This window comes from Aedes aegypti, chromosome 1 (assembly GCF_002204515.2).
Source record: "Aedes aegypti strain LVP_AGWG chromosome 1, AaegL5.0 Primary Assembly, whole genome shotgun sequence".
Classification (NCBI taxonomy): Eukaryota; Metazoa; Arthropoda; class Insecta; order Diptera; family Culicidae; genus Aedes; species Aedes aegypti.
In genome coordinates this window covers 276,608,937-276,624,406 of record NC_035107.1, presented here as the reverse complement: position 1 = coordinate 276,624,406, position 15,470 = coordinate 276,608,937, and the positions used below count along the sequence as shown (strand labels likewise).

The window sequence follows — 15,470 nt, the reverse complement described above, 5'->3', positions numbered from 1 at the left end:
TGCTCTGCTGCGAAATGTTACCAAATGGCAGCCAAAATTAGAAGCAAAAAATAATGAATGAAATAATTGGGCATAAGCAATAGTTTGAACATTTTTAGCAATACAAAATTCAAAAAGCTCTTTGTTACGAAATGGCTTTAGAACGGGCTGTCGAATTTTGAAAAATCTTTCAAAATTATGCTTGTTTGAGCATTTCCAGTGCTAAACTAAAACTCTCACAAACTCTCACAAAAAATCAAAATGTTGCCAATTCAAACTGTAAAATTGCTTTTCCAAATTCAAAGTTTTTTTTTGTTTCTTTCTATTTCGTACCCAATTAATGCTTATTTGGCATTATTTCATTGGCTGTTTTGGGATGAACTTGAGTGATGACTCTGATCTGTTGGGCTGCAAAACGGTGAGTCGACAACAAGGAAGGAGCGTTCAACACAGCTCTGGTCCTCACAAGTTCCTACCTCACGCTTCCACGGGTCAAACGATGACAAAGACCGCCAGCTAAGGGTTGCGTACTTAGCTGGTAGTGCAGCCTGGGCACTGTTGTCCTTCTGACATCAGCTAGATTGAGGAGGTACGTCTCGAGCGTCTGTTCACCAGGAGGTGCGGCTCAAACAGCGTCTGTTCTGGTATCCAGCGGCTGAGCAAGAAATGCTGAATCGCGCACAGCTAAATCCAAGGTGGTAGCCCCATCAGCGCGATCGTCCTAGTGTTAGTTGGGACGTTAAACAGAGCTGGCACGATGGCGCTCCGGCGAGACAGGAGTGTTGGCGTAGGCCCAATAAGCCACCCGTAAAAAACCTTATTGCGAATAACATAGGAGATAATACGACCCGGAACAATCGGCAAAGACCCACGCGACGAAATAAGGATTACGATTGGAAACTTGGAACATGGAACTGCAAGTCACTTGGTTTCGCAGGTTGCGACAGGATAATCTATGACGAACTACATCCCCGTAACTTCGATATCGTAGCGCTGCAGGAACTTTGTTGGACTGGACAGAAGGTGTGGAAAAGCGGGCATCGAGCGGCTACCTTCTACCAAAGCTGTGGCACCACAAATGAGCTAGGAACTGGCTTCATAGTGTTGGGCAAGATGCGACAACGCGTTATCGGGTGGCAGCCGATCAACGCAAGGATGTGCAAGATGAGGATAAAAGGCCGTTTCTTCAACTACAGCATCATCAACGTACACTGCCCACACGAAGGGAGACCCGACGACGAGAAGGAGACGTTTTACGCGCAGCTGGAGCAGATTTATGACGGATGCTCGCCGCGTGACGTGAAAATCGTTGTTGGCGACATGAACGCACAGGTAGGACGAGAGGAGATGTACAGACCGGTGATCGGGCGGAACAGTCTGCACGCCGTATCTAACGACAACGGCCAACGATGCGTCAACTTTGCAGCCTCTCGTGGTATGGTAGTCCGAAGCACCTTCTTCCCCCGTAAAGATATCCATAAGACCACCTGGAGATCACCCGATAACCTAACCGAGAACCAAATCGACCACGTTCTAATCGACGGAAAATTCTTCTCTGACATTACCAATGTTCGCACATACCGCAGTGCGAATATAGATTCGGATCACTACCTAGTTGCTATATGCATGCGCTCAAAACTTTCGACGGTGACAAACTCGCGCCGAAGCCGAACGCCGCGGCTTAACATCGAGCGGCTACGGGACTCAGAAGTAGCCCAAGAATACGCGCAGCAGTTGGAAGTGGCCCTACCAACGGAAGAGCAGCTCGGCGCCGCCACTCTTGAAGATGGCTGGAGGCACATAAGATCCGCCATAGGTAGCACCGCAACAGCAGCACTAGGTCCAGCGGCCCCGAATCAGAGAAATGACTGGTACGACGGCGAATGCGAGCAGTTGAAGAATGAGAAGAATGCAGCATGGGCGAGAATGCTGCAACACCGCACGAGAGCGAACGAGGCACGGTATAAACAGGCGCGGAACAGACAAAACTCGATCTTCCGAAGAAAAAAGCGCCATCAAGAAGAACGAGATCGCGAAGCGATGGAAGAGCTGTTCCGCGCTAAAGACACACGGAAGTTCTACGAGAAGCTTAACCGTTCGCGCAAAGGCTTTGTGCCACAAGCCGACATGTGTAGAGACTTTGACGGAAATCTTCTCACGAACGAACGTGAGGTGGTCGAAAGGTGGCGGCAGCACTACGATGAGCACCTTAATGGTGATGTGGCCAGTAGCGGAGGTGGCACGGAAATAACTTTGGGAGCACGCGCGGACGACGAAAGACTTCCGCCTCCAGATCTCCAAGAGGTAGAAACGGAGATTAGACGGTTGAAAAACAACAAAGCCGCTGGAGTGGACCAACTTCCTAGCGAGTTGCTAAAATACGGTGGTGATGCACTGGCAAGAGCGCTGCACTGGGTTATTTCCAAGATTTGGGAGGAGGAAGTATTGCCGGAGGAGTGGATGGAAGGTGTCGTGTGTCCCATCTACAAAAAGGGCGACAAGTTGGATTGCGCCAATTATCGTGCAATCACAATTTTGAGCGCCGCCTACAAGGTACTCTCCCAAATTCTATGCCGCCGTCTATCACCAATTGCTAGAGAATTCGTTGGACAATATCAGGCAGGATTTATGGGCGAACGAGCAACAACGGACCAGATATTCGCCATCCGCCAGGTGTTGCAGAAATGCCGCGAATACAATGTACCCACACATCATTTATTCATCGATTTTAAATCGGCCTATGATACAATCGATCGAGAACAGCTATGGCAGATTATGCACGAATACGGTTTCCCGGACAAACTGATAAGATTGATCAAGGCGACGATGGAGCGAGTGATGTGCGTAGTCCGAGTATCAGGGACACTCTCGAGTCCCTTCGAATCTCGCAGAGGGTTACGGCAAGGTGATGGCCTTTCGTGTTTACTGTTCAACATTGCTTTAGAGGGTGTGATAAGAAGAGCGGGGATAGACACGAGTGGCACGATTTTCAGAAAGTCCGTTCAGTTACTTGGTTTCGCCGACGACATTGATATCGTAGCACGGAACTTTGAGACGATGGCGGATACGTACATCCGACTAAGGGCTGAAGCTAGGCGAATCGGACTGAACATCAATGTGTCAAAGACGAAGTACATGATAGCGAGGGGCTCAAGAGAAGACACGGCACGCCCCCCACCTCGAGTTCATATTGACGGTGATGAAATCGAGGTTGTCGAAGAATTCGTGTACTTGGGCTCACTGGTGACCGCCGACAACGACACCAGCAGAGAAATCCAGAGACGCATCGTTGCTGGAAATCGTGCCTACTTTGGACTCCGCAGAACGCTCCGATCGAGCAAAGTTCGCCATCGCACGAAGTTGACCATCTACAAGACGCTGATTAGACCGGTACTCCTCTATGGGCACGAAACATGGACCCTACGTGCAGAGGATCAACGCGCCCTTGGTGTTTTCGAACGGAAGGTGTTGCGGACCATCTACGGCGGAGTGCAGATGGAAGACGGAACGTGGAGAAGGCGGATGAACCATGAATTGCACCAGCTGCTGGGAGAACCAACCATTGTCCACCTCGCAAAAATTGGGAGGCTGCGGTGGGCCGGGCATGTCACCAGAATGTCGGATACCAACCCGGTGAAAATGGTTCTCGAAAACAATCCAACCGGCACAAGACGACGTGGTGCGCAGCGAGCAAGATGGGTCGATCAAGTTGAGGACGATCTGCGGACCCTTCGCAGAATGCGTGGCTGGCAACGGGCAGCCATGGACCGAGTCGAATGGAGACGTCTCCTACGTACAGCAGAGGCCACCCAGGCCTTAGCCTGACTGGTAAGGTAAGGTTGAGTGATGACTATCCTTTTCCCAGGGCACGACAATATTTTCCCCTTTACCAAACGATGCCCTTTACTCGGGCGGCCCCATCGTTTGCACTAGGGTGCAAGGCTGAAACAACAAAGTGAAGCACGAACAAACATTAAGACCTCCGTCAAACAGATTCGGCGGTTGGTGCATATATACGCGAATGGCAACTACTGGCCTATATTGGATTTGATTTTAGATCGGTGCGATGGTTTAAGCGGATTTAAGCGCTCGCAAATGAGCCCGTTCCGGAAGGCTTGTGTAACGTGTGTAAATTGATCTCTCCGCGATGGTGTCGGGCCTGCGTTCCGGGTTTTCGGCGATTGAGCCGCACGGATTGTCACAATTTACTTCCAATCAGAAAGTCGTAATTGCATTCATGGGATGTTTGGGAGCCAGTATGGTATTTGAACGGTTTTGTTGATTAAAATCATTATGAATTTCAACAACAAACAATTTGGGAAGTTAAGTTTAGTCAAGTCTTTCTAATGCTACAAAGTTTTCTACAAGTCATATGATTTTTTTTTCTTGGCATTTGGTTGTATATCAGCCTTACTTTCCTAAATTTATATCAGCTCAGCTCAAGTTCATACACTTAACTCTACAAGGTGTTTGAAGCCGATCCCAACATACATAGAAATCATCACCCGTCGATATTCTCCATTGCACTGTGACGTCACGCACCAATTTTGACAGGTACTGGTCCTGTTGTTAACAGTTTGGACTTAGTACTTTTTTCGAATCATTCTTAATTTTGTGAAAGTTTGCTGCGAGGAGAGGTCAAATCCACTGCAGATATCCACGGATCGTATTATTCTATCTTCCTACCGTGGAAAATCGTCACCATCAGCATGCTGGTGATAGAAATGCGAAGTCCGAAACATAAACAACAGGACCAGCAGCTGTCAAATAAGTGAGGTTAGGCTCTTCATATGCAGCGCTCTATTGACAGGATAATCGACACAGAGAAATATTATGGTTCTGGTAATTGAATGAAGGAAATAATGTTAAGATTATTTCCTGGAGGAATTCCATGTTTACTATCTTTAAAAATGCTCATAGAATCTCTTTAGAATAAATACAAATAACTAAAATAAAACAATCAAGAAGCTTGAGAATAATTCGTTAAAAAATAACAGAAAATAGCTGGTTAGAATCCTATTTTGAGTTGTCATGACCCTACACGAAACAATAATCTATCACATTATGGATTAGTACCATTGATGTACATAACCACTCATCACTCCCTCATTCTCCAATTCCAGATGCCCTCAAAGATAACGACAGCGCCATAATGACGGCCTGGCCAGTGCTGTTCAAAACCCTGAAGGAAACCTTGAGCCTGGCCCGGGACAACGTCGAACACTTGGCCATGTTGCAGAGCTACCTACTGGTAAGTTGCACGGAAACCATCTTAATGTAACTGCGATGTTGCACTAATCATCGTTGTAAATGACAGCCACTCGGTCCCACTGCAGCAAGCAGGGCTCTGATGGTCTCTTAAAAGTTCACGTCCCCTGACGGAAAGTCTCATCATCGCAAAGCTTCGAATCGACAATGCTAACAACCTGAGCTGTACTACCAGGGTAGAAGCACCGAATTTGGTCTTATTTTTAACCTCGGTTTCTAAATTGTCCAATCACATTGATTTAATGTGAGAACCAAATGAGGAATCAAACTGCGAAAAATTGCCGACAATTGGCGCTATGTCCAAAGCTAGTGCTTCTACCCTTCGCATCCGCAACCAACGATTTTGGATAGTTTAAAAGCGGTATCAGAGAACAATAGCAATGATACTGATTGCAGTTTGTAAAACTTGTGAATACCACTACTGGAGCGATTTGATAGTGGTGGTGATGATGATGGTGCTGATGCAGCCAGTTCCAACTATCCAGTGTAGCGTTGGAGTTTCCTGGAGAGTAGAAAAAACACAACTATAACCCCCAAATGATAGCAGTTTCAATTCAACTTCTAAAGCTCTTTGCCTTACGGTGCACAGTGGGCAAAAACTTATGAAAAGCAACAAAGAATTATAAAGCCATTGAATACGGGTAGCGATTTCGTCCGTTTTCGAAAGTCAGCGTATACAAGTGAAGGCTAACCTACGGTACCCATTAAGCAAAACTTATATCATATTTTAATGTTTTTTCGCAATTCATAAAATTTATGTGTCTAGTTTAAAGTGATTATGACTTTGTAATGCTCTTAATAGCATTTGTATTGCACATTTAGCCTAAATCCCCGATAAAACACTACCTTAGCACCTACACCACTCAGCCTACCTCTATTTCTCCCTGCAATTCCCTCTTCAGTAGCACGAAGGCCTTTTCCACTGACTTGCGATCGATTCCAATGAGATCGATATCGTCCAAAAAGCCAAGGAGCATATGAGACCGTGTGATGATAGGGCTATTTTTCTCCGTCAAATCTCTCAATAGCTCCCTCGAGTGCAATGTTGAACAATAACATCGAATATGCGTGTCCCTGCCTCAATTCGTCTAAGATCTCAAACGAGGTCGACAACTCATCTGCAATCCAAACACTTCAATTTGAACCATCCAGCGTGGCACGTATCAGCCTAATTTGTTTGGCCGAAAAACCAGGTACAGACATTATCTTTAACAGCTCATTTAGGGGTCTATTTTGTAAATCGAGCAGATTCTTGTGACACGTCTGTAGCTGAGACGAGACTCGCGAAGACGGTTTTCTTTTTCTGTGATTGCTTAGTTTTTTTTTATTCCACTTTGTGTTTATGCCAATTATGCGCAAACCGTTCAAACCCTCACATGAAGCTCTCAGCAAAAAATGATTGAGTTTGCATCACGTAGCAGACATTATAAATAATTAATCTTCTGCTTAGATTTATCAGCAACTTTGGAAAAAAAAACTGCTCCGCCGATTGAGGTTTTTAATAACAGTTTACTTTGAACACAATACTTTTCACTTTTTCAGCCATAAAAACGGTGGGCTGCATTTGACGTTTCGTGAGAGGGGAATCTGGGCTGCATATGACGTTGATATTTTTCCTCTTCGCGAGTCTCTCTCAGGTCTGTAGTCACTGTCGATCAAAGTAAGTATGCATATTTCAAATGTCACCCGTCGACTCCCATAGTAATACAGTCACATAGAGGGACAAATGTCGATAAACTCGAGTGACAGACCCGAGTCGAGCGAAGTTTTTGGTCGACAGTGACTCCAGTCGAGTCATTTTGATCGACTCGACTTATAAAATAGACCCTTATTTTAACCGAATCGCCTCCTTGAAATCAATACGCAGATGGTGAGTCTGCAAGTCTCTGCACTATTTCTGTCGAGGGATTGGAGCGCTTCTCTCAGTTCACGGTTAGCATCGATGAAATTAGTCTCTCTATCACTGAACAGCTCCACTGGTGTTCCACGTCTGGCCTTGAAGTTCCGCAGAGCCATGACACAGGAGCTGATGTTGGGGGAGTGTGCGATTTCTATGTGCATGGCGCGTACCACTAGGCATGTGATCAGCACACCCCATCTCTTATCGGTCCGTCTTCCTACAACTACCAGCATTGGCGCGAAGAAGTCGATCCCGGCATATGAAAAAGGTCTTGAGTAATGCCGATACGTCGCATACGGTCTTGTAAACTGGCTCGGATATTGTTGATGAATCGGAGGACGTATGCTTTTACCCTCAAAAGCTTGTGCCAGTTGGAATACTTAACGAAATTTAGTATGGGTTAATGCACCAGGGCATAGAGTATCTTCGTACCTGCCACACGATATACGCATGCAAAAATGGTCATTGGCATAGTAAGCTCTCAGTTGATAACTGTGAAAGGCTCATAAGAATACTAAGCTGAGAAGCAGGCTCTGTCCCAGTGCGGACGTAACGCCAGAAAAGAAAATAATGCACCACGTGTGCATTGATCGAAGCATTCATTTCGGTCGTTGTTGTGCCGTGGGTTGTTGGCTGGATGGGCACTAGGGTTCTGCCACAAAAAAATCAGGCCCTTCAAACCACCGACTTGAAGGAGAAATATCTGGAGTCTTCTGCCACTTCGTGCCTTCATCAGCCACGTTCTCCTTTGTTGGGATCCAAAACCACTCTGCCTGTTCGGTATTTTACAGGATTTCACCGACTCTGGCACCGACAAACTTGCTATACCTCCGGTGGTCCGAACGCAGCCAGCACAGTTCCGCATTCAGGTTTTTCACGTATTGTGCACTACTTAGGGAACAGCTCGCACCGAACGTCATTACCTCCATCGCGTATGAGGAAGGACCTTTTCGTGGAATGCCATCATTCCACAGGTATCGCTGGCAATGTTGGTCCTCGGGATTGATCCGGACTTGGTGAAACATTTCACGGATATCTCCTGTCCCTGCCGTACGGAAATCTTGGAAACGTTGGAGAATATGTTGTTGCGGCGTAACTAGATCGAGGCCTTTCAACAGGAATGAATTTAGAGAAAGCTTTCCCACTTTGGCCGCAGCATCCTAAAAGATACGGGTAAGCTTCCCGGGTTTGTTGGGATTCACGACCGGAAAATTGGTCGATACTATGAGCGCCCATTGTGCGTTACTTCCTCCTGTACAGACAGTTTCCGAATATACCCTTTCGTCTGATAGTCCAAGATTTTCTCCTGCAGTTCCTTGGCTAGCTTTGGTTCACGAATCATGCGCTTGTTCAAGCAGTCATGTCGCTTCATGGCCATGGCTTTACTCTCCGGCATCCGAAGATCATCGTATCGCCACAGGAGGCATTTTTCATACCTTTTGTCCTGGCGAATCAGATTCGTCAGCAGAAGCTTGATCGCTCGTTCGTCATCCTTCGACATCAGTGGTTTACTGACATGTTGAACTCCGAGGCTGTCCATGGAAAATTAATTTTTAACGGTCGAATGTAGTCCCTCACATTGGAATATGTGGAAGCCATACGAAACTTCCTTCTCCGATAGTAGTTGTCTTGAAACCGAGCACGGACCATAAACTACCCAACCAAGTCGCGTCAGTACTGCTGTCAATTGATTTTCATCACCCTCCTTGGAATCAAGCGGGTATTCTAGTCTGGAGCTGTCGACACCGAGCAGAATTCATGGTACGACTCGATCGGCAAACCCAACAAATGATGGAACTGCTTCGCCAGATTTGCTACGGACAGTGTTTGAGCAGGAAGGTCTAGACTTCGGACTGTGTGAACCTCCGGGAGCCGGAAGCTTTGCGTTAGCATCTGAACACCGACAATCCCAGCTGCGAATACAACCGAGTCCTTCCCGTATCATTCTTGTCCGCCAGTCCATGATATACATAGCGGAGACTTCTCTCCACCGAGGTTTAAAAAAAAAGACAATTTACACCATCTTCAGCCATAGGCTGCACAGACTGAACATAACTAACATTAGACAACGGACACACGGAACGACCAGTGGACCAGTGAAGAATTTTTCGTTTGACGAAAAGTTTTCTCCGACTGGGGTGGGAATCGAACCCACACGCCGTAGCACAATACGCCTAAACGACTGACACCGCTAACCGCACGGCTACGAAGCCCCACCCATTTTGGTTACAGGGAACATTCCTCTCCCAGGCTTTAAAGTGCTTGGTAAAAGTCGGTCAGATATAACGCGATTTGTGCAAAACAGATAAGAGGGGCTTCCAGAAGTTTTACACCATCAACAAACAGGTAGCGAAAAAAAAAACGCGCAGTATTCAAAATCTACTCTTAATAAGTGCAAGAATAAAATGTGAGAAAATCAGATTTTAAACTGTACTAGTCTCGAAAGTCTCGACACCCTATATACATACTTTTGAAAACAAATTTTGGTTTTACTTTTAGTGAGAGCAAAAATCGTTTAAAAAAATTAAAATCGAAGAGAAAGACACATCGGAGAAGGACAGATGATAGCACAGAGCAGTAGCCTAAGGTCTCGGAAGTATTTTTTTGCGGAAAAGAGAAATTTTTATCGTGGGTATTCAGATCATTGTGCCACAACATTTTTTTTTGTTGATTATTACAAAGGCAATACTTAAACCTTCAGGAAAATAATTTTATTATGTTAATTTTATATATCACGTAAAAGGTTGTCCATAAACCACGTGGTCATTCTTTTGAAATGTTCAAACCCCCATCCCTCTCGTAATATATTGTCCATACAGAAAAATTAAAATTTGTATGGACCGTGATAACTGACCAAACCACGCACGCATGGAAATTGTTTGAAGTACACACAGTCAGTCGCAAATATATTTATGACAACCATTTTAGACAGAATCCCTTATACACATATATCATTGATAGTTGTCATACGTATCAACAAGCTCCCTTGTATGAATTTAAGTTTCAATGTTTATTGAATGTTCAACATTATTTCTCTCTCAGTTTTGAGTACAAAAAAGATGCCGTAAGTAAGTCTGGTAGGCTAGTTTAGTCCCAAATACCTTATTTTTAGATGCAATCTATAGTTTTCTCACACATTATCATCAATTTTCCTAGGTTGAGCCATAATTGGCTTCATAATTTGTATTCCTAGCGTCATCGAAGGTTCACATCTAGGGTAGGTATACCAGTTATAGACATAATGGTTCCTTATATCGCCGTACGTTATAATTTGAATATCTTCAAATTTTTAATCATTCTGTGTGTTTTAGTTGTTTAATATCAAATCTATCTTGATGTTACCACTTTCAAAAATATTAAAAATGTCAATGTTTCCGAGAAACTAACTAGTACACTTCCCCTATGTCTGTACATTTCAAGATCATAATAATTTGAAACCCAGATACCGCAGCGGTAAACGCGCAGCTATTCAGTAAGACCAAGCTTAGGGTCGTGGGTTCGAATCCCACCGGTCGAGGATCTTTTCGGGATGGAAATTTTCTCGACTTCCCAGTGTGATTCCCCTCCATTAATCCCCCCCCTAATTTGAAACCAAACGCCAAATCTTGATTTGTTCTCAGAAAGCTATTATAAAAGAAAATTGGGTCTAACCCGAGTAGATGAAACAATAGTATTAGTTATAGAGTAAAGCGGGGCAAAATTTCGAGTGGGGTAAGAGTTTCTTTTTAAGATTTCTAGCTCAATTCAAAACAAAACTTATAAATATCATTGTGGTTCGAATGCTATTCAAGTAAGAGACTCTCACTCCAAATAACATAAAAAATGATTGAGATTTGGAGAATTTATGGCTATTCGATGTTTTTCGACGTAAATATAATAATTTTTTGTCAAATTTTCGTTGCATGGAACCAATTGAGGATAAAATCTTTTTCAAAATGTTATGTTAAGGCGTTTCTAGGTCTACCATAAGGATGCTTTGAGGTGTACCAGTTTTTGCATTAATGCTTGGAAATAATTTTTGGCCTATAAGGAGTGTATCGAAAAGTAGTCGCAAACATTCAAAACAGTCTCTAAAATATTGGGTTGCACCTAGAAACAATTTTTTGATCAGAAATGCTTAACAATGTATTTAAAAATTATGATGCGGTAATATTGTTTCAATAAAGTGGCATTTTGTATGATAATTTTGCAAATTACTAACAGATGTCGATGAAAATCTTGCACACCTCTGAAAAAATTGATATGTAATAAATGTGTTAAATTTTAAGAAAAAATTATTTTTGTTTATGCTAATATATTCTGTGCCACAACTCTTATGACATAAATTAAAAAATATTTTGAAAAATACATTAAAAAGCATTTGGGAGCAAATACAAAAATAAAAAAAAGTCGATTTTGGGTTCGATATTTAGTGTTTTAGCCCCACTTACACTTCGAAGACTTACCGTTTTCGAATTAAATTAAAAGTCTCTAGGTTACTTACTTTTGTTCTTGAATAACCCTCTGAAACTCTATGTAAAATGACTGCAATGTAATAATTAGGGATAATGGAAATTCACGGCAAAATTCTTAAAATTTCGCATATAGCTTGGGCGATAAATTCAAAATTTCGCGACTTCGTGACGAAGGCATAATTTTGGCCATAGTTTACACAAAAATACACATTTTCGGTGAAAATAGAATTTATATGTGTAAATTTCGTGAAATTTCATTATATATAGTTTTTATTTCACAAATTAAGCAGATAAATTTAATATTTAATATGTGGGCCTCGTGGCCGAGTGGTTAATGTCATCAGGCAGTAATTGCTTCGTGTCATGGGGTGTGGGTTCGATTCCCGCTTCAGCCGTCGAAACTTTTCGTCAGGAATGTTTCTCGGCTGTGCCACTGGAGCATGCTTGTCCGTTGTCTAATGTTAAGTTACAGTCTGTGCAGCTAAATGGCTGAAGACGGTGTCCGTGTCTTTTTTTTAATTTAATATCAGAGTGGGAATGCAAAAACTAGAACGATAGTAATAAGCCAGAATGTTGTCCAATTCGAACTTAACGGTTATAAAATTTTTGATGGAATTTCCACTTCAAGGTGAATAAACCATTTTCATAAACAAAAAAAGTGGAATTCACTGTGGTGTTCATATAAATTCACAAAATTTAACTTATTTCGCGGGATTTCCTAAATTTCGCAGCAAAGGCCAAATTTCGCGGATTTGTCCTTAGTAATAATTTCCTTACAGCCAAAATTTCAAGTTATTTGTAGTTCGTCATCCAAATTTCAGCCAATTCGGACTACCAGAAGCTGAGATACAGCAACCTAAACTTGGGCATTTTGTATGGAAAATACCATTTGGTTACTAACTTATGTCACTGACTGTAGGTAAGAAAAAGGGGGCTTAAAAAAGTTTTATTTTTGTGTATGACGGTCAAAATATTTTTTTTCTTCTCGAGCCCCCTAACATTCCAATAAATAATTTCTGGTTACGCCACTGCATCATATAAATAAAACAACTATAAAAGATTATATTCAAGTTCATTTATCGTTGATTTTAATTTTATTTTAGTGATTCGATTATACAGAGTGTAAAAAAAATCAATACTCCGGATAATCGAGTCTGACCTGTACCACGAAGGTCGAACATTTGCCACAACTTACTCTAGCATATTTTGATATGGACATCTAAAAGTGATATTAATTTGGTGGATATAAGAGATAACAGATCTGAAAATAATATCTAAAATCTCCTGGACTACCAATAGCAGATCATATTTAACTTTTGTAAGATCAAGCTAATATCAGCAAGCTATTCATTAGATTTGCAAGCATCACATTTTATTATAACTCAGAAGTTTTAGGATTTAGATATTATAAAATTTAGATATTATCTGTAGATCTTTTATCTCTAATGTCAATTAAATCAATACCTCGATTTAATGATGGCCTAAACCGCGCTTCTGCTCGGGAGATAAGCCCCGTAGGTAAATTTGCAGTTGCGTACGGTGGCTGAAACCAGTATCACTCGATTTTCCAGATTTAGAAAAGAGGCTAACTCGCTACAGTTACAGATGATATAAAATTCTTGTTTGCTATTAGTCTGTTTTAGCCCCACTGTGCGCAGCACTGATCCCAGCATTATGGGCTGCATTCCGAGAAAGCCCGGAGTCGGAGGAATTTCGGTTCGGTCATAAGCATTAGTTTCAATTGAAGTGATTTAAGATATGCTTTCCTACGGTTTGTTCCTCTCGGTGTAGATTGCCGCAAATATTACTATCGAGGATTACCCGGAAAAGATATTGGTTGGATTTTTGCGGTTTCGACAGAACCGAGAGATATTAGTTCGATCTCCGGCAAGCCAGGAAACTTTCAGCTGCCAATTTGAGAATACCGTTCGCAAATTGCATTTCGAACTCGGGCATTGTTGACTTTTGACTCTCGTTGCTATCGTTCGCCATCGGACACTGGTAATTATGCTCGGTCCCGAGCAATTCCCCAATCGAAAGAGAAAGTTTCCGTTTCTAATTTAATTTCTGATAAATTAACATTTCATGTCAGCAAGTTTTTGGGGGCCCCGAGCCTCGTAGGAGTTCGTTCATTAGGCCGAAGCACCATCATCGCATTCTCCGACAATTTAATCCTCCGCCAGGCGTTAGCCATCCCAAAAATGTTCGAAAATTACTTTCTACATCATTATCATCAACCAACATCAGCTTGTGACGCTTCACCCCACTTACTCCCTCCCTCCCAATTTTCAGAAAATCAAAATCGAGGAAGACTTCAGCTTCATCCTATCCATTATCCCGAACGTAACGATCATACTGCGGCACATTTGGACCATGTCAAACTACTACAGCAAGGACCGGAACATGCTGAACCTGCTCGGCCAGATATCCTACGTGTTTGCGGAGAAAGTTAAAATACTAATTAATGTTGATACCATTTTCAAGTAAGTCACACTTAATTTAGCTAGTCAGCTGGAGCTGGAGCCGAGTATGGGCTAATGCGATGGAAAACAAGTTTCAGTCATTTTGTCTCGGTAACAACCCGGTGCAGCGGTGTTGTTGCGATGGAGCATTGTAATACGTACAGTATTTGACAATTCATCTGCAACATTTTTTGATTTTCCATACAAAATAGTTGACCATTTTTTATGGAAAATCAAAAAAATGTTGCATGGCTGGATCTTATGTATTAATGGAACGATTTGAATGAAATTTAGTAATTCAGTTTAGAATTAGCTTGAATTTCAAAATATATTATTTCGTAATTTTTCCAATCACGAGTTCAAAGGGTTTGATTATAAAGTAAGTTTTTTGACAAATTTTCATAAACAAAATTCATCAAAACTTCATGGAATCTTCAAAAAAATGTAGATTTAGGCGAGATAAACAAGTTTGTGAAAGACAGCTTTGTGTACACACTTAAGTTATTTCACCGACCTCAGTAAAACTTTTCGAGCCGCACCCAACAGCTGAGAATTCGGTAATTTTCAATGCCGAATCTCGATACTTTTTTTTTAAATTTTACCGAGAATCTTCAAATTATTACCGATATATCAACTGTTGGGTTCTCGTTGAATCCGTTTAAGTGTGTAGGAATTTGATATTTTCAGAGAAATCGTTTATAATTTTTGATCAAAAAGTTCATTTTAGTCAAACTACATGAATCGATATCTGAAAGGATCATCGACTCATGGAAATATCGACTAAAAGAATAAGTTTTCTTTGGAAAGCTGTTTGAGAGGACCATTATAGTAACTATTATATCTTTTGAACTCTTGATTGGAAAAATGACTTGAAAATATATATATATATATATTGAAATTCGAGTTATTTCTGACATGCTGTGATAATTCAATTCAAATCGGTCCATAAATAATTGAGATCTATACCCTCTGAAGTTGACAATTTTGTAGAGGAAATCGAAAAAGTTGCAAATCTATTTCCCAATACTGTAGCTACTCGCAAGGGTGGTTTGTTGTTCGAAATGAGGTTGAAACGGGTGTCACACGTGGCTTCTCCCTTCGTTGTTCTGTACGGGAATGCGGATGGGTTTGCCTTATTGGAAAAAGTGTGATGACAAAGTGCAATCTCTTTTAATATTTTAGTCACATAGTCGGAAGAGAACATGAAAGTAATCTTCTCGCTTATGGTGGATATCTTAGGAACTAGAAGCGTAACTTGCAATCTCTCGGTAGTCAATGAATTAAGTTTATATCCAAAGAGACTTAATAAAGTAGTTCCAAACAAATTTCGTCACTCACGACTGTGTAAGATTGTCCAAGAACTGATTTAGGTACAAGATTTTAAATCTAGTAGCGAAACAAGAAACG

The 15,470-nt window shown here is 42.0% G+C and overlaps 1 protein-coding gene across 1 annotated transcript in view; it reads left to right on the top strand.

Moving 5' to 3' along the window:
- Positions 1-15,470, top strand: part of LOC110674134 (dynein heavy chain 10, axonemal) — a 363,130-nt gene that overhangs the window by 57,141 nt on the left and 290,519 nt on the right. Inside the window, exons 10-11 of the mRNA XM_021837893.1 lie at positions 5,103-5,230; positions 13,894-14,084. Of these exons, the coding sequence (XP_021693585.1) occupies positions 5,103-5,230; positions 13,894-14,084 (319 nt within the window). The remainder of the gene's footprint in view (positions 1-5,102; positions 5,231-13,893; positions 14,085-15,470) is intronic.